The sequence below is a fragment of the Thermobia domestica genome, chromosome 13, assembly GCF_964235325.1.
Source record: "Thermobia domestica chromosome 13, izTheDome1.hap1.1, whole genome shotgun sequence".
NCBI classification, from domain to species: Eukaryota; Metazoa; Arthropoda; class Insecta; order Zygentoma; family Lepismatidae; genus Thermobia; species Thermobia domestica.
In genome coordinates, this window is record NC_137466.1 from 43,678,689 (window position 1) to 43,699,659 (window position 20,971).

Sequence of the window (20,971 nt, forward strand, 5' to 3'; positions counted from 1 at the left end):
TTCTTAATTGAGAAGTTACCAATTGTTTATATTGTATATATGTATGTTTCGTTTATTTCATCTGTTCAATGTGTGTGTTCTTCGGTACCAATGATAGAATATTCTCAATGGAAAATTCCGATTAACATTGTATAACGTAGAAGAGACTTCAAGGGTGAGACAAAGTCAAAGGGGTAATTCAGAACAGGATATGAAAGAGATTTTTGGAGATGTTTGTTAGGAAACGGTCACCAGGCCTTACACGTGATGGGGACTTAAGCACTGAATATCAATGTGTCAATTTTTTTTAATATAACAAAAAATGTGTACGAAAAGGGAAAATACTTAGTCTATGTGCGCACGCAGCTCTAGTGTTGGGTGCACAAAAGGGTGTTTATGGAAAGTTAACATTGGTGACCAAAGTACAAAATAGTCATAAGATCTGACATAAGTTGGAGAAACTTGTCACGTTTTTAGTATTTGCTATAAAGGTGATGTGTCTCCAAAAACTGTTGTAACTTCGTAGACACACGTCGTACTGTGTAGCTCGGGAGTCCGTCGGTCAATCTCTTTTTCGGCAATTGTAACTCCAAATTAACCGACGGACTTCAACTGTAACTTTACTTTTCTTTTTGAACTTCATTTAACAATAAACTGGACAAGATAATTCGTCTCTATTATTCAAAGTGTACTTGCACCCCTGGATTTGTCTGCAGCTAAAGATTAAGAGAGATTTAATATGTTTGTTGTTTATTCACGTGTGACCGCTCGCATACTGTTAATCCTAAAGTTGAAATTATAAAGTACGTTCCGCTCGCGTACTGGAGCTGCGACAAGAGAGAAGAATTAAAAATACAGCGATTCTTTAGGACGAGAAATTAATGAATAAGTAGGGGGAAGGGGCTAGAAGAAAGTCCCAAATTTTATATTTAGACAAATATCTTTGCGTATTCAACGATTTCCAGTTTCAATACAACTATTAAACACTGAACATTCCTCTTTTGAATGAATAAAAATAATTATTATAATTGTTATAATTAGTGTAACTTAATTATTATAATGAGTGATAAGGTTGCACAATTAAACAGAATATTTTTCAACAACCAAGTCGACATGTCACAATTTATCCCGTTCGAGGGATAGTTGTCACATGGCAACGAACTATATTCTTTTTGAGTTATGGAGACATGGAAAATATTTCTGGCAGTTGGTCCCATCGACAACATCGACATTTTTGTTATCTCATTTTAGAAACAAAAGGTAGGCAAAAGATGTCTCCAAAGAAGTTAACATATTGTATATTTTAATGTGCATATTGAATTGTTTCTTTTTTATGTATGTTTGTCTTCTTGCCTTAATACATATAAATACCGTGTTTTGAGCATGAGCGGATTTAGGGGTTGTCTGCTGTGGTGGGCGGACCTTCGGGGGGTTTGGAATACCCCACAGTCAAGTGGAGGACCTGGAGTTGTCCTGCAGAAAATTGTTAATATCGTTGTTAGGTTTTGAACATTTTCGTGTTTAATTCTCTGTAATACAACATAAAGGGATATTTTTTTTTTATTTTTTTCAGAAAGTTGTTGTCGAGGGATCAAAATCTCTCCACACCCCTTTCCCATTACTACAGAGAAGCTCTGCAATGGTTTTCAGTCATTATGTAAATAGATACGTAATCTTTTAGGCAACATACCGTCACTGCATTTCAACATTTAGATAACCGGTATATCGAGTCAAAATCGTAATTAAACATACTGTCTCTGCTTTTCCCCCCCACTTCGAACACTGCCCAACAAGTATGTATTTGATCTTAGTGGAGTATTTCCTGTTTTAGGAATGTACTGAATATCTTAACAATTTAGCAGACAGTGAAATTTAGATATGCATAAAATAAACTAACTGGGATGTCATACCCTCACGAGCTTACTTATGGGTTAAAAATAGGTATTAGCAGTGGTCGAAGTGAGACGGTATGCGGTGGTATGCCATACCGCCTCTGGTTTTTCAGTGATCAAGACATACCGTCACTGGAGTGTAGATGCTAAATACCTTTAATAAATCCATTAAATAAGCTACAGTAATTGACGAATAGCTTTGCACGTAAAGATTTTATTTCTTATGTAGAAATAATTTCTAAGTTGACAACACCGACATTTTTTTTATCTTTACCTTGTCTTCAAAGAAGTTAATCTAGTTTATATTTTGATGTCGCATATTGAATTGTTTCTTTCTTATGTATGTGTGTGTGTCTTCTTGTCTTAATGCATATAAATATCTGTTTTGAACATGAACGGATTTAGGGGTTGTCTGCTGTGGGAGGCGGATCTTTCGGGAATTTGGAATATTCCTCAGTCGAGTTGGGTGATCCGGAGTTTTCCCACAGAAAATTGTTAAGATAAAAGCTCGGTTTTTGAGCATTTTCATGTATAATTCTCTCTAATACAACATAAGGGGATTTTTTCAGAAAATCGTTGGCTAAGGATCAAAGTCTCTCAATTTCTTCCTCCCCCTCCTCCTGACTACAGAAAAGCTCTCCATGATTTTCACTGATTTTAGACAACATACCCTTACTGTATTTTAACATTTAGATAGCCGGTATGTAGAGTCAAAATCGTAATAAAAGATACCGCCTCTGCTTTTTTTCTTCCACTTCGAACATTGGGTATTAGAAAAAAGTAGTCATACGTAGGCATCTTTAAACATTCTATTTTAAGATGAATACAACATTTGTTAATACTGTTGGTAGAATTACCACAATATTAGAGAGTTTGTCTCGGGATTCGTTTGTTTGCTTTAGTAAGTTACACCGACGGCTTAGGGTTGAAAGTGTTTACATGCTTCATTTGAATGTTACAGCATGATATGAACTAAGCTATATGTTATGCCCCATTCCCAACCAGAGAAGAAAGCAAGGCGTGGATCCTGTGACTCCGGACCTCCCGAAATCCTATCTTTTCTGTAAGTTCAGCCTAATTTTAGAGATGATTTTGCGTTTTAATATAATTCCTCTTTCGGTTAGTGATCTTCAGACTAAGAAGAAAGATCAGCTCTGTAGGAAATGACCCGTTTTAAACACTTGAAGAAATAACCATATTTCACTTTGATGGAACGCTGAGCTCCATCGTGGCTATGTGGATCGCATATACTTCTTTGACATGGGAGACTCACGTTCGATTCCCGGTGGAACTCACGTTATTCGTATTCCACGTTAAGCTGTAGCTCCATATTTCATATAGCCTCGCTGCTCAAAGCGACGCTAAACTCCAAATTCTAAATGTAGAGGTAACACCATATCTCCTAATAGTTACCATATCACTAGTAATAACGAATATGATGACTACTCCTACACAGCAGAAATGTAGTTTGAAATCGGATAATTAACTTTCATGGTTGCTGTCGTTTATAGAATACACTGATATGATTATGAATCTATTATGCATCAAACACGTTAAAACAAATAATTAAAAACTTTGAACATTTACTTCGGTTAAAGTAAACAGTCATTTTTGTATCACAGACGAAACAGCGTAGCGATCTCTCTCTCTTCTTGCTGGCAGGTTTACGCCAAGGGAAAATAGCTGACCGGAAGTACCATTTCAGTCAGTCGTATGGGCTCACAGTGAGGATTCTGGCAACTAATATACAGCAACTCTTAGTCTCTCTTTCTTCTATTGGCAAATGTTAAAAAGAGAGAACAATGTTGAATACAGTTGAAAAGAATAAAATATAAATATGATAACACTAAATATAGTTTCAAATTGTTCAAGACTTTTGAAACAGCTATGATTATTTACTCACAATCTACATGCATAGCCTCAAGAAAAAGTGTAAGGGCTATATATTAATTTACCAGGATTTTCATTTGAGGGGAAAAAAGTACATACTAAACAAACGGCTTTCTCTCTAAACTTGTAAAATCAGAGTAAACTTCTTTTCTTATAGTAGTCTATTTCGAACACTATAATAATAATAATAATAATAATAATAATAATAATAATAATAATAGTTAACATTCTACAATGTGCTCCGAGGCTAAGGAAGACGATGGTATAAAGATAATACGGTAATAATCAAAATGGTATAAAGAAGAAAATGGGATGAAACGGATAAATCCAGACAAAACACGCGCACATGTTGTTTGTTCATCACAAAACCCAGGAGCTGGAATCTTACCAGATTGGACTTTTTAAATGTATAATTACTTTATTTTGAACTTAGAATGTGTTAAAGGGAAGTAATTGGTTAATTCGAAATACTGAAAGCATAAATAATATTCAGAACTTTTCTAGTAGTATTTTTTACTAATATTACTATGGTAATATTTTTTTACTAAAGAATATTACTATAATTTAAAATAAATCGAGAAAGCAAGCACATTTACAGAAAGTTAAAGTTACACGATATCTGATCGTAAGTTCGAAACGACCACGTTTACCCGGTGGAGAAAAAGGACACACTGAAAACACAATGCAACAATTATTATTATTATTAATATTAATATTATTATTGATAATAATAATAATAATGTTGCATTGTGTTTTCAGTGTGTCCTTTCTCTCCACCGGGTAAACGTGTTCGTTTGAAACACACCGTCGCGTATCGTGCTCAATTTGACATCGATTTGTACTGTACAAATGACATACAGAGATCACAATTACCACCGACTATTATCATTTTGAGTTTGCAACAATGTTTTCGTGAGAAAACAAGTTCCAATGTATTAATGTATTCATATTCCATCCAAATGAAATGAAATGAAATCTTTAAGCTTAACGTCCCACGGTTATGCCGGTTAGGCTAAAATTATGCCGGTTAGGCTGATAATGAGAAATGAGTGAAATGGTGGAATGAAGAAGGTGGGAGGAAACGGGAGAACCCCGAGAAAACCCACGAGCACGGTGTTTGTCCACCACAAAGTTCACAGGGCACGAGCTGAGATCGAACCAGGGACCCCAAGCACCGGAGGTGAACGCTCTACCACTGAGCCATCGCGCCCCCATATATTCCATCCAAGACATGTATGACCAAAGTACGTAACTTTCAAGGGCTATGGGGAAAGATAATTATAATTCTTGTTCTATGACGTTGCGAATCGTTAGAAGTAAGCATGTTTCCATTTTTCAACATGTCCTTCCACTTGGGTAAGTTTCAATGTGATACTCGTCGAGGAGTTGGATAGCATACCTTATTAGAGATTATCTCTGTGAACGGATTTGCAAAGTGTAGATTTTAAATCTTGCTTGACAGATGTGTCAATTTAAAGGAATTTTAAGGCTAGCCTTATATCACATATTATTGGCAGGCATGAAATAAGCTTGGGATTTTGAAGTTACCAAGTTTATTATAGCCTTTGTTAGACCTGAAGCCGTGTAAATGCAGACTTGTACAAGACTACAGACTTAAATTAGTCGTGATGGCTTAAGTAAGACTATTAAAAGTGTGGAATGTTTTTAGGAAACACACAACAATCTTTCAGTCAATTAAATACCGCCAAATGTATATTTATTAAACGACAAAGCACTGATGATTTTTGTATTGATTGAAAGTACATTAATATTCTTGAGGATTGAGTATAGCCCGCTCCCCCCAGTAATTTTTAACGAATCATAGTGATTCTAACGATTCATATTAGTTCATAATGAATCGGAATTGCATGTTATAAAGATTTAAGATGTAAATCTTGTGGTAAGGAGGCTTTAGTATATGTAGTAGTAGTAGTAGCGGTAGTAGTAATAGTAGTAGTTGTAGTAGTAGTAGTGGTGGTATTTAGTAGCAATAGTAGTAGTAGTACTAGTAGTAGGAACGGGTTAGAAGCCCCGCAGGGGTTGGATGGGTTCTGTTCTCTATATAAGTAGTAATAGAAGTAGTAGTAGTAGCAGTAGTAGTACCGGTAGTAGTAGTAGTAGTAATAGTAGTAGCAACAGTGACTCTTCCAGTTCTGGGGGGCCGCGGTGGCTCAGTGGTAGAACGTTCACCTCTGGTGCTTGGGGTCCCGGGTTCGATCCCAGCCCCCGCCAAGTGAACTTTGTGGTGGACAAACACCGTGTGCGTGGGTTTTCTCGGGGTTCTCCCGTTTCCTCCCACTTCCTTCATTCCACCATTTCATTCATTACTCATTATCACCGTCTCCTTTAGCCTAACCGGCAAAATCGTGGGACGTAAAACTCAAAGATTTCATTTCATTTCTTCCAGTTCTGGTGACAGAGAACTGGGGGGAGCGGGCCAAGCCATTCTTGATCACAAGCCATTCTTGATCAAGGTAGAATTGCGTTAATTTGAGTTCAACGTCCCATTTAGCAGCGAGGCTGTATGAGACGTGGACCTACTGATTAACGTGGAATCCGAATCACATGAGCTCCCGCCGGGAATCGAACGCAGGTCTCCCACGCCAAAGGCGCATACGCTAACCGTTTAGACGCGAAGGAGCTCTCAAGGCAGGAAATTACATAATATTAGCGTTTAACGAAAAAAATCCAAAGATAAAAATATATGTTAAGAGTCTTCATCGCGGCGAAATTAAAATACCGCTAATTTTACAGTAATTATGTGATATCTTCAAATAGATAAAAGATAATTGAAATATGCAACAAGAGCGCCCTAGACAATATTATTTTGTATGAGGTACCGTTATCACAAGCCACCTAGCGGCTTTCCGTTTTCAGCTGTTTAGACACGCGAAAATAAATGCCGATTTTCAAAATGGCTTCAAATCGAAAGCAGATTGTAACAACTTCGCATACACCTTATCATGGATATGCTCCGTAAAACTATCATAACACAATCAAGTATAAATATCAATATCTCCATATTTGCAAGGTTAATAATAATCCACATTACCCAACACAACAGCCAGCAAATTCTACCTAGAATAACTGTTGCGGACATTCTTTGATTCATTCCTATACTTTTATTTTGATAAGTGCAATACAGCCAATATTCAACATCAACAAGAAAAACAAAGAATAGCAAACAAAATCAGTTCCTTTTCTTTTCCAATTCTCGCAATGCATGTGTTTAATTCTTAGCAATTTCAGCCTCTAACCGTACAACACAGATAAATGAGTCTTGATAACGGTTTCTCATGTAAAATAATATTGTCTAGGGCGCTCTTGTTCCACATTTCGATTATCTTTTATCCATTTGAAGATATCACATAATTACTGTAAAATTAGCGGTATTTTAATTTCGCCGGGATGAAGACTCTTAATCAATAGACCTTATTGAGTTGAACCAAATTACACTATTGACTGTAAAATCTCATGCGTAGTTTCCGAGAGGATCGAAAAAAAATTCCTTGTAAACTTAAAACTTCGACGCTGAAAGATGAGAGTTTGTTACATAATAAATGATAATTTTTAGATCAAAAAACAATATCATTAGAATGATTTCGGAATCTTTCCCCGCAGACCATAGTTATAGTTTAAAACTATCATTAACTCTTAAATTTTAGTTTGTGTAAGATTACATATACTGGTATATCAGTCAATAAACCATATTGAGTTGAATAAAATAAATAGAATCGTTGCGGCTAAACTTTTCATGAGCAGTTTTCGAGAAAATTTAAAAGAAAGCTTTTGCGGTACTAAAAAGTACCGATATATGATTTGTTGTCAATAATACAGCTGACAGCTTTTATTTGGTTGAGAAGTCCTTACTTATTTGTCCTATATTCTCCATGTACAACAGGTAGAAGACTTAATTTATTGTTTGCATTTCACTTACGATGACACACATGCTTTTTTATGCTGCTCCTTGTACAGTTAACTGTGCAATGAAAGATTTCGCATTTTCTTTAAAACTTTGTTTTATAGTCTGAAAACTTTTTAATGATGTAAATGATTTCATAGTGGTACTGTACCCGCATGTAAGTTTTCTTTAATGCTTTAATTACATAGGAAGAACAGAGTCCACAAAATCACATAGTACCGAGAAGTTCCGATGCTACAGTACCGAGAAGTTCCGTATAATCAGTAATTTAATATTCTTGGTTGTAATGTGTCCCCTTTTATGAAACCACGAAAGACTTAATCAGGGAGATAATCGCGATACCCTGTATAATCTCTTGGTACTCTACATAACTGCTTGGTATTCTATATAATTTATCTTACCTGTAATACATTATCGAAATATTAAGCTTTTGCTCTTGTTTTGTTTTGTTCGTCAACGAAGATATTCCCCTTGAAAACGACTAAAAGAAATGATAAGAGAACAACTATCTACAGTAAAGCGTGGCTTGATTTTTTTTTTCGAAAAGAAGCTTGGCACAAAAAACATGGCATTCACTTTATTCGTTATCTTCAAGTTGCGGCTTATATTGATTTTTTGAATTACCTATAAAACAAAATCTATATATAAAAAATTAAAAGATATTGTTTTGGAAATCTACATATTCTATTCACAATCAACTATAACGTATTTTTACAGAACTAAATTCAAAATCAATTAAACGTTTTGCTAAAAGATATTAGAAAAATGTTCGTAAATGTGGCATACATGCCAACCAGAATAATGATTTTAGTCTTTGAAGACTTGTTAAAATATTATCACTCTCATCAGACACAAGAAGTTTCTACGAAACATGTACAGAAAAAAATACCGGACAGCAATCAACGGAACTGAACTCAATCTTCTCACAAGGGGCATGTTTCGGTTCGAACGCGAGGATCAACATAAAACTTGGTAGACATATACAGGACTAACAAGGAGGGTGTCCGAAGTGTAAATCTCAGATTTCAAAAATGTTTGTGCAGATCGTTAGGGGGGCTCATAGAATAAAGATCAGCACAACAAATTTCGGTGGAACCCCATATTTAGTTGGGGCAGTGCCCCATTTGCGATTTTCGGCTTTCGTAGTAAAAATCAACCTTTGGATTTGAAAATTGACTTATTGTTGTCGACAATCGTTATCATTCGTCTTCATTTGCGTAAAGATACTACAATTGTAAGTCAGGGATCCCTATGTGTGTGTGTGTGGGGGGGGTACGCCTCACAAATGTGATACATATTTCCGCTTCATTTTGACGAGCTGAATTCAAATATGTCATTAAAAGTTCTTTGTGGAGCACATGTGCGGCACAGGTCTCTACCTAGTTTCTGGGATGCTGAATCACAAGTTGAAAGAGAACTGAAGGGCTTGAAATAGAAGTTTGGCAGAATCAGTGCTTACTGTATGGATTGAAGCCAAAAGAGATTTCATGCCTGTATATGACATGGATGTTCGGAAATGGGCAACTGAAAAAGCGAAATAAATTAATCTTGAAAGCTTTAAGGGTCCCAAATGTTGATGCATCAGTTTTAAACGGAAACATAATATTTTGTAGCGAGAAATAACAAAATTCGTGTCGCGAGCAGATGTTGACACTTCAGAACAGATAGAAACTTCGGCCATATCTTTCCAGCTAGAAATCAGGGATACGTTACCGGAATTCTATATAGACAATACTTACAATTCTGATCAAAGTGTTTTTGCAATGGAACTGCACTATAATCGTATGTTAGGCATACAAGATGGGGAAAAAGTAGAAGCTTCTGCACAATCAAAAAATGCCTTATCTCATAGCTATACAATAATACCCCTTATGTCTGCCCGTGAAAAAAAATAGTTGGGCCATTACAGATTGTATTCCTAGAGCCAACAGGAAAATTTGGAGCACAGGTCAAGAAAATTTTATTCCAGCCCCCAAATGTTAAGGCTTCTGCATTAAAATCTGGAAAGATGGGTAAGCTGCATTTGAAGGAGTGAATCCGTGACGTTTTAGTTCCTTACATAGGGGACAAAAGTGTCTTGCTCGTAGATTCATGATCATCTTTTAACGAGAAAGAGACGCAGCAACACATTCCGGACGAAACAATGTTATGTAAACAGATTCCACCGGGAACAACTTGGGCTCTACAACCACTGGATATTTGGGGCTTTAGAATATGAAAGAATTTTGTACGGAAAATAAGAGATTTCGTAATGTTATACCAAATTGATTTACAACTTCACAACGTAACAACATTACAAAATTGCAATTGCTAGTTTATGAACAACTATCATCGCCAAGGTACCATGATGTGTTCGAATATAGTTGGTATAAATCCGGATATGTAGATGCGAGGCCGCCAGAATTTGTTAATCCAGTGAGTTTCTCATTTTCCTTAAACGACACTATCATATGTGGTTAGTGCAAAGATATAACACTACTGAACTGTAGTTGATGCTGCAAAAGTCTTTGCACGGAACACTTTTTCGAGTAGTTTCATTTCTGTAAAATATACAACACATAAAGTAAGCACGAATTCTGCCAAACTTCAGCCCTTCAGTTGTCTTTCAACTTGTGATTCGGTATCCCAGAAACTAGGTAGAGACCTGTGCTGCACATGTGCTCCTTAAAAAACTTTTAATTGCATGTTTGAATTCAGCTCGTCAAAATGAAGGAGCAACATGTATCACACTTGTGAGGGGGACCCAAGTGGCGGATATAGCCCGGGGCCGAGGGTAGCCCCTAGTTTTTTTAGTGACAAAAATAATTGAAGCTACTATTTATATATTCTTGAAAGTTTATAGTAAACTCATGATATAGTATCATAGCCTGGAGTCGACCTCCCCCAGTTTTTACCTTCTAGATCCGCCACTGGGGACCCCACACACACATACAGGGATTCTCGATCTACAATTGATGTATCTTTACGAACATGAAGACGAATGATAACGATTGTCGACAACAGTAAGTTAATTTTCAAATCAAAAGGCCGATTTTTACTACGAAAGCCGAAAATCGAAAAGGGGCACTCCCCCACCCAAATATGGGGTTTCGCCGAAATTTGTTGTGCCGATCTTTATTCCATGAGCCTCCCTAACGATCTGCACAAACATTTTTGAAATCTGAGATTCACACTTCGGACACCCTCCTTATAAGTACTAATCACTGTATGGTGTGTCATTCCTGTGTAAAACTCGTTTTCCTCCGACAGCGCCACCTATCCTTCGAAACACTAACAGTTAAATTCCCCGTTATAGGTGCTGAGTGAAGATCAGCCAGGTGCGTTAGTGTGTGGTAGTAAGCTCCAATTAGTGTTAGGTGTGGTAGTCAGTGTGGCAAAATGGGTAAGCTGCTGGCATTAACCCCCTTCATGCAGTTGAACTTCTAAAAGACAAACTAAGGTGCATACTTAAGAATCAAAGATCAGTTGGAGCAGAAGATGAGTCGTTTGCGAGATGTTGATGCAACTTAATTATCAATGAGTACGAAAATGAATTAGAAATGATACCACATCGACACTCGCCAGAGATGATAAAAGAAATGGCACGACACAGCAAGATATCTATGATAGCAGTTCAGATCGGGAAGAAGACAGCAGTCTAGAGCGGGAACCGAGACGGGAAATGAAACTCCAAACAGTGAAATGTGAAATCATCAGCAGTCCAGAGCGGGAACAAGGCATTAGTCAAAGCGAATATGACGTATCTTCATCGTGAAAACTGAAAAGAACAGACTTTTTGTCGCAGTTTACGGACGAGGAAGTCCGGAGTATATACAAAGATTATCATGAAGGAGATTAGAACTCGTACCGTACAGGAAGCTTCTGGCACGACACAAGAAAATTATTTCTTTAAGTAACTGGAAACCTATTTTGGATTATGGGCACGCGCTGTCTACGAACTCCGCTTCATTTAAAGGGAATGTGGAAATGAAACTCCAAACAATGAAGTGTGAAGTCATCAGATTATTTGACGAGGCGCGAGAGCATGGAACATTAGTGCATTACTGGTATTTACAGTGCTGGGTTTCCAAGCTGCAAAATAAGTTGGCTTATCGGATTTCAAAACGTAGACGACTTTCATTGAAAATCTTTAGAAACAAGAGGTAGTATTTCACGAACGAGTACGACCTTCATCAAATAATCTGATAGTTTCACACTTCAGTGTTTGGAGTTTTATTTCCTGATTCCCGGTTCCCGCTCTAGACTGCTGTCTTCTTCCCGCTCTGAACTGCTATCATAGATATCTTTCTGTGTCGTGCCATTTTTTTTATCATCTCTGACGAGTGTCGATGTGGTATCATTTCTAATTCATTTTCGTACTCATTGATAATTAAGTTGCATCAACATCTCGCAAACGACTCATCTTCTGCTCCAACTGATCTTTGATTCTTAAGTATGCACCTTAGTTTGTCTTTTAGAAGTTCAACTGCATGAAGGGGGTTAATGCCAGCAGCTTACTCATTTTTCCACACTGACTACCACACCTAACACTAATTGGAGCTTACTACCACACACTAATGCACCTGGCTGATCTTCACTCAGCACCTATAACGGGGAATTTAACTGTTAGTGTTTCGAAGGGTAGGTGGCGCTGTCGGCGGAAAAAGAGTTTTACCATACAGTGGTCAGTACTTAGTCCTGTATATGTCTACCAAGTTTTATGTTGATCCTCGCGTTCGAACCGAAACATGTCCCTTGTCAGTAGGAAGATTAAAGAACAGATGAAAACGCATATAAAGAAGATAAGTGCTTTAGCCATTTCCAAAAACTAAATAAACTTCTCAGGAAGAACATTTCTAAATTTTGGCAAGAAATAAGACATCACTACAAACTTCTTTTAAAACTGATCCCAAATGAAATTAAACTACCAACAGTTCAACATTAAGTCAAGTACTTGTCTACTATGTTCTCCAATAAATTCCAAGTCTTTGCCTCAAAGCTATCATGCCTAAAAAATCATCATATTTAAAACAATATAAAACAAATTATTTCCCATTACTCAACGGAAGCCAACATATCAGACCATCATGCTGAAAGTACTAATTAATTTTAGAGAGAATGTAGAAACTGAGGTTACTGGAATGCTATTATTCGTAATTTCTTTTTTATAACTCATGTATTTGTAATCGTATGTACAGTATCTAATGTGAAATGACTCAATGTGTACTCCGATAATATGAAGTAGTAAGAAAATGCTGATTAAGATTGTAATAAAATATCTTTAAATATATCTCTCTTTCTCTTTCCAGCATCTGTTGCCAGGTTGACCAAGTTTTGGGATATTCCACTGTTGACAGCGGGTGGCCTAACGTTTGACTTCACCAAGAAGAAGACGAATTTTACGGACGACTTTTTTATGCTGGTTCGCACGGGATACAGCTTCCGGGATATTTCCGTGTTCATCGTTGAAATAATGAAAACGTAAGTGTTCAACTATTTTTAATTCTATATCTTGGAAACATTGACGGTTATTATCTTCTGATTATAGCAGAGCTGTAGCGCTGATAAAAGACTTCGAATTTTAGTACCGATAAGCCAGAAGTTTGGTCATTGGGCAGGCGAGCAAGCAGTTTTAGGTACTGCCTGAGTGTCACTAGTTTTAGGTGCTGTTTGAATTCGAACAACATCACTGGTTTTACATACTGTTTGAATTCGAACGATGTCACTGGTTTTACATACTGTTTGAATTCGAAGAATGTTACTGGTTCTAGATACTTTTTGAATTCGAACAATGTCACTGGTTTTACATACTGTTTGAATTCGAACAATGTCACTTGTTCACCGGCAATAAATTGATAGGCTTTCCAGTTTTGATGGTGTGAATATGATTTATAGGACGTGCACATTAGTTATTTTTGAATAGATACTTTCTACAGAAGATTACCACGGACCGAACCCTGGAAGAGTTGGGGAAATTACAATCACTTAATTTTGTTTGAAGAAAATTCCCCCACTAATAGCTTAGTAGGGGTGAAGTGATACTACGTATTGCGAGAAGATTTTATATTTTACAAACCATAACTGGACGAAAAAACTTTATATCAGGGTTTGAATGAGTCCTTTCTCATATACGAGGAATTCTGAGTGAGTTTTCGAGTCCTATCTCGTAGTTAGCAATGAGCGTTTATATCGCACAAAGTATCAAATCACCCTTTTTTGGTGTCCAAACATTTCACTTTGCTTTAATTTGCGTATACACACAAGATTAGGTTGTAACTATCACGTATTCTGTTTATAGATATTACTTATTAATATATTTTTCCCACTTTTAGATTACAAGGACCAAGCGTCGTCTCTACTATTATGGCGATTATTTCATCACTCTGCTCATTCCTATTACTTTACTAGTTCCTTGACCAGGTCTAAATCACTATCACTTTATATAATTAAATAATCACATTCATTGGTACATTCGCACAACTCAAGAAAAAAAAACTAGAAACGAGAATTTCTCAAGTCCAAAAGAATCTTCATTGATGAGAGCACGATTTATCAAGATGAAAACGCTGGTTGAATTTTAGGATTTGTACAGGAGGGATCGGATTAAATGTAATTCTATAGTAAGATTTCAGTTTACTAGTATGAGGATGGAAGCATCTTGTGGTCCTGATAATATTCCCCCTTACGTTGTGAAAGGTTGCAGTGATATATTTAAATATCCACTTCGCACTGTATTTAATATTTCTATTAGAACAAACACTTTCCCAGATAAATGGAAAGAAAGTTTAGTCTGTCCATTACCAAAATCTGGAAACAAGAGAGAAATAAAAAATTTCAGGCCAATTGCTATTCTATCGCCCTTTGCGAAAATTCTTGAAAGTACCGTAATTGCGGGCTACTTGGACCCTTAAAGGGCTACTTGGACCCATACCAAAAACTCGTTTAAAGTCCCATATGCAATGCAATAATGAGTGAGTTCAGAGTTAGATCCGTTAGATAGCATCAAAATGCAGGCGTATACACATTGAAACTAGTTCTGTGGTAGGCTACGATTGAGCAGCATTGGTGAGAAAGGTTGTTGACGAAAACAGTGTATTTATTGACCGCCAAACTTTTATGTGTGGACACTATTTGCAAGGAAGTGGAACCAATGCTAAGTAAACACATAAGTAGTTACATATAGGTAATGAAACTGACATGGTAAACTTTCTCATATACAATAAGATGTGTGCGTAATTGCATTATTTATGAAGTGTGTATCCTCGTCGCCAGAAGTGCCTTTACATCGCAGTGACGGGTATGTGACCGCGCAGTACTCCAAGGAAGGGATGGTTGTATAAGAATTTTTGATTAATTTTGAAGAGTTTTTATTTTGACTAGGGAATTAACATAGGTATAGGGAGTAAAGACACAGATTTGAAGCATCAGTGCACGAAAAGATTCGTATTCTCAGTTTTCCTATTTATTGTTTTACATGTTAAGTTAAACACCACGATATGTATCACTGATATCGCAGATCGTATTATTTTGTAAAATCGTGTCTGTAATCTATTGTCAAAACATTCATCTTCAGACATGATGTAGAGAGAAGAGAAAGAGATAAGACATCTGTAATATATGTATATGTGACTCACTAAGTAATTGTAGAAATTAGTTAAACGACACTTAAGAGAGCGAAAAGGAGGTCTAGAAGTCTGAACTTTTTAGAAACGTCCTAGATAGATGAAAATATAGTTAACAATTGCAGAAGGTAACATGTAATTTATCTTTCTTTTCTTATATCCTAGTATACTTTTTCTTTCACATCCAAACATCTCTATTCAGAATTACGAGATAAAGGTGAAGAGATAAACATTTCCATCTCAAGAATTGTATCAGAAAAAAATCTTTTGTCTTAGACTAGATTCGAACTCGCAACCCTTGAATCCAAGAGTCTGCGATTGAGCTAACAATTGCTGTTGCAAAAGCCTGATTTCTACAACTACCGGTTGCTGAATGGTGTGTATGAACGAAATTGGCCGAGATAATTGTTTCATATAGCTTTTACAATAATAACAACAACAACAACAACAACAATAATAATAATAATAATAATAATAATAATGATAATAATAATAATAAAGAAGAAGAGGAAGAAGAAGAAGAACAGAATTTAAAAAGTCGCATTGTTAAAAGTTTGGTGTGCGAAGTTAGTCCTTATATGAGATTTTATTTATTATATATAATAAATGTAAGCGTGGTTTATTCGTACGTGCTACTCAAACTGCGTAACTCACTACCGTAGTCTCATAAGGGTTGTACGCCTATGGTACATTAGCCTTGTGTCCCCCAACCGTGAAGAAAGTTTCGGTTTGAACCTATGCGTGTCCTAAGAGGAAGGAGGAGATTCAAAGAAAGAAAAGTGGTTTAGAAATTCTGCAAAAATAGAATATCTCACGAGGGGAGGTGATATAGAGTTCAGCGTGTCTTTCAGCTGTGACTCTATACAAGGTGTGCATCTACGACTTAACTTGGAACCCGAACCACACGACTCCTGCCGGGAATCGAAACCCGATCATCTCTAGCTCTATCATGAGAGACACACAAGGGCACCCATATTGTGGTTTTCAAAAGGGGACAAGTATAAGCGACATTTCAAATATAGTTGGAAATTTTGGGGTAAATATTCAAACAATTTTATTGAGTTTTCGATCTTGCAAAGTATAATTTCCTTTAGAGAGGGCAAGCGCCCCCTCTTACCCCCTTAATGGGCGCCCCTGGAGACACAGGGACATGCAAAAATAATCGAAAATAAACGATATTAATGTTAAATCCATAGCTTTTGAGTACATGAATTATGAAACCTTCTATATCGTTCACATCTAAGTTTAGCATTATCGGCATGGAGGTTTAATGGGAGGGGTGAAAATTTAATAATTCTTAATTGAAAGATAGGACTGTCTATTCTATAGTTTTCGGGGTTGCTGAAATTAATAATTACACTCCCGATAACATTCAAGCGCAAAGCTTTACTCTTTCGTTAGCAGGAAGGTTATTCATTTACTTAACTCAGGAGACCTTAAAGTTAAGGATATGAAACTCGATGCATGTATTTCTAATTCAAAATTATTAGATACCTATTGTAGCTTAGACTTCTAAGGAAGGGAAGGGTCAATTTATGCAATGATTTCCTTCACATTCGAATAAAATACTGTTCCATTATATTGCGAAAACTCATTTCGAGTAGTGCCATTGCTAATAGTTTTCCGTGTTTGTTAAGACCCCTACTGACTTATAACAGTATATCACTTTTCCTGTCACGGGAGCAACACCTAAGAGAGCATTCAGTAAAGTAAATGCCATTAAAATCTATATTCATAGGACAGTGGTGCAAATGCAGTTGAGCTCTTTGGCAATCTTTAGCATGGAAAGCGAAAAAAGCCACCACATTGATATTGGAAAAGTAGCTAATGAATTCCTCCCTGAAAAAGATCACCCGCACATTTATTTTCCAGATAGTGGTTTATAGCTATACGTAAGTTTGTTGAAATTGCTCCATAGTTGTGGGGGCGAGACACTGAAGCCATCCGTAATAAGAAGGGAAGTGGCATGTAAAAGTACTCAATATGAACAATATTAATATCGAAATCGTTATGGTATTAGTTTTCGTGGTCGCAGATGAATAGTGACGCGGTCGATGTTGCTTAAGTTCAAGTTAAGCCTTGGTTGGCATGGAGGTCAGAGTGGGAGGTTGACAGGCTAAATAAATAAATAAAATCGAAAACATCCTTTATTTATGTCGAATATATATTTTTCGGGATCTCTGACATAAACGGTAACATTCCACATGTGGTATATGGCCAAGGTTGGTCCCATTCGCATGCGGTTTCAGAGGAGAGAACCGGTGAAGATTTCAGAACAGTTCTTTGACTTAAGTTTCAATACACTTAGAGTGAGGAGTGGTAATACACAAATACTGGTGTCACATCCGGACCTATCAGAGGTATGATTTCTGGGGAACTGTCGTTGCTCCAGGGAGGCATTACCCCATGATCAGTCCCTAAAATTCTTACTGCTTTACAGGAGCGTAGGCAGGAATTTATTTCAGTGATCGAAAGCATTTTTAGGGTTAAATTGTTCAGATGATAATGTATACGTATTATTCGTTTGAAATCCCTCTGTACTTTTTTCTGAGTCAAAACTTTCTCTCTCTCTCTCTCTCTCTCTCTCTCTCTCTCTATATATATATATATATATATATATATATATATATATATATATATATATATATATATATATATACAGTAACAGGATCGGTTGTAGACATTTTGTAAGTGTAAATAAACAATATTTAGTCGCCCCCGCCTAAATGATAATAAAAGAATAGTATGCTGTAATGGACAAAAATTCTTCAGATAATTGTCACAATTACAAATTTCTTCAATATATAATAATTCAGTCTTCCTGTGAGTATTAAAGGAAAATGGCGAAATTAAACCTAATTAACTGTTAATGAATCATGACCAAAGTTCCAGTTTTAATAATTTATATATATATATATATTTATTAAATAAGCACAGGAAGCAACTAAAATGTATACCTAAGATGTATTTTGACAAATATAGTTGAAACATAAAAGTCGAAATAGAATAAAACTCGAATAAGATTATAACAAATTTGATTTTGACAGATATGCTCTTACACTTCATTAAAAGCATATTTAAATAGTGTTTTCTAGTGATACAAATATGGTAATTAGCTTAATTTCCCGTTTTCTTTGTTACTGAAAAGTTCATGTTATAAAGACACTTTTCTGGCTTTCAATTTGGCAAAATCTCTTATTAATGCATCAATATCAATTTCATTCAGAACGTAATTTTCAATGGCCATCAAAGCTAGTCAATTTAATCGTTCTTGAGATATACTTGATTTCAAATAATTCTTTATTAATTTTAGTTAAACTAGTTCAATACACAACAAATGACAAAAGTGTCTGTCTTAATTGATATTTAATTTGTCCTCGATCCAGTGGCAGAACTTTAAAATCAGGTTCCTTCGCAAAAATTCTTTTCAGGGCCCCTTAGTCCTATAGAACAATTCAATTCTTTCATGTTTCTTTCCAACATAGACGTACGAAATCAGGCAGTAACACAATGTAAACACAAGCAAAAATGCACCCAAGATTTATCTTTGGGGACCGAAGATTTTTCGGAATAGCCTATAAATGCAAATAATTTTGTGTATCTGCCCCTGACATTGTGCTAATTGGTGGATCCAGACTCTCAGACTACCTGTGTAGTGTTTCGTGCACACATATTTTTAGGGGGACACTTTCCCCTGGGAGGAGATCAAAATAATATGTCTGTAATATAATAATAAATAAAAGAGTAGCAGCAGTGGCCCTCTGAATACTAAGTGTACCCCTCCGGAAGATTTTTTCTGAAAGGAACACTGCACCTATAAGGAATGTCCACGAGACAAGATGTGTAGCTGTCTCGTCTCGAAAATGTGCTATAAAAGTGATGTCTCGACTCGGAAAATGTATATTTCTCTATGGGAAGAACCGTGTCTCGACTCGAATTTTGTCTGGAAAATCCTGTCTCGACTCGTCTCGTGCGCATCCCTAGCACCTATGTCGGTGCATCCCTGAATACAAGTAACTAATAATCAAAACTCTACTTTGCATTAGAATTATTACTAATTTAAAATATCCCTCCGTCTTAATTTAATACCAGAGAATGGATTAATAATTATTGTTATACTGTTATAATTAAAAAAAAGCATTGTATACGCTGCTGTGATTGGAAGTGAGAGTACTGAAAAAAAAACTACTCGTCATCCAAATGACCTTTCATCGCTTTCAATTATATCCTTTCAAATTATATACTTATATGCCGCGTGAAAACTAATTGTATTCAAATATATTTTGAAATACATGAAATTTAATTCAGACCCGTAACCGAAATGACCGTATCGTTCCATTTTAATTCAACAATTAAATTACTGCAATCAGGTAAAATAACCTTACAGTTTCAAATGAATGTCGACCTGCAAATGCTTCGTTAACAGTGACTGGTATTGACAACTCCCCACCTCAACATTTGTATGATTTTGTCCAGAACGCGTAAAAAAACTTTTAGAGCTTTCGGTTGCATCTTATCTTCTTTCATGTTTTGTAGCTTTCTTTTCCGATAAAATGCTCACTTGGTTTTATATCGTTGCTCATTATTATTACATGAAAAACAAAGTACTATTAAAAAGTGAAAGCACACATCATTATAAATTTAAAAAATAAAAAAAACGAAACGACTTAGGATAGAAACGAAAATCTTGACGAATGACAAATGAACCAATAGATATTAAACAAAGTGAGCATTAAGAAGTGGACAGCGATTTGAGCCATTAGGAACTTAAGTTAAAATTTTCCTCAGAAATATTTTTTTTAAAATCCATTTGTACCGCCCATCTTTTCTTAGTATTCGCTCCACTCCCTGGGCGAATGGATAAGAAAAGCCTACTTGCTTGCAAGGGGGCCCGAAGAATTTTTAGGGGGTCATCTCCCTGGTTGGTATATTACGTTTGGTATTTTTATTTGTATTAAGAAAATCTTAAGAAATTATACTTGTCGTAAGCCAGGGGGAGCCCGGCCCCCTCGTCCCCTTTTGGGCGCCCATGCTTGCTTCAACTTTGATAACGTGAATTTCATTTACGGTTATCTTTCTCAACCCTTAACTGTGGTCATTGAACCAAAATACTATGCGAAGATACTGTTTAAGACAAGATAGAGAAGCACCCTTGGAGACATTTCTTTCTACTGTGATAATGCCACCCAATCCATAAACAATACTTGCGGTTGAATTTCTTTCGTTTGTTGATCCATTCGGATTTTAAAGACATATTTGGCAATGATATTCTCTAGCAAGGTGTCGGAAGGATTGTTGAGGGAGGAATGAAGAGTCTGTTATATTGTGCATATGGTGGGATCGTGGAAAGAATACCACTGTCTTCAGCTCTACGGTCATAGTGCTTAATACAACATCTATTGGAAAGCTAAATTTACCTTCATTTTATCTCATATTCATAAAATATCCCTTTTCCTTCTTTAAAAAGGTCTATCCTGTGCCGTGGAAATTTTCCTCAAACTAGCATCACTTGTGAATGTGGCATTGGCATCAATTGATGTACGAGCCCATTTCATTTGTAAAGGGGTGTTTTACAGCCAACCACGCAAAGATTCGACTTTTTGTCCTTTTGATGTATTTTATCTGTATCTCAGTCTGTACAATATTTATTTGAAGCTATATGAGGAAAATGTTTCATCATAACATTT

General features: G+C 36.2%; 1 protein-coding gene across 7 annotated transcripts in view; it reads left to right on the top strand.

Moving 5' to 3' along the window:
- LOC145668122 (atrial natriuretic peptide receptor 3) overlaps positions 1–20,971 on the top strand; it is a 753,866-nt gene that overhangs the window by 279,448 nt on the left and 453,447 nt on the right. For all 7 annotated transcript variants that reach the window (XM_081735673.1, XM_081735674.1, XM_081735675.1 and 4 more), the window contains exon 2: positions 12,972–13,143. In XM_081735673.1, the coding sequence (XP_081591799.1) occupies positions 12,972–13,143 (172 nt within the window). The remainder of the gene's footprint in view (positions 1–12,971; positions 13,144–20,971) is intronic.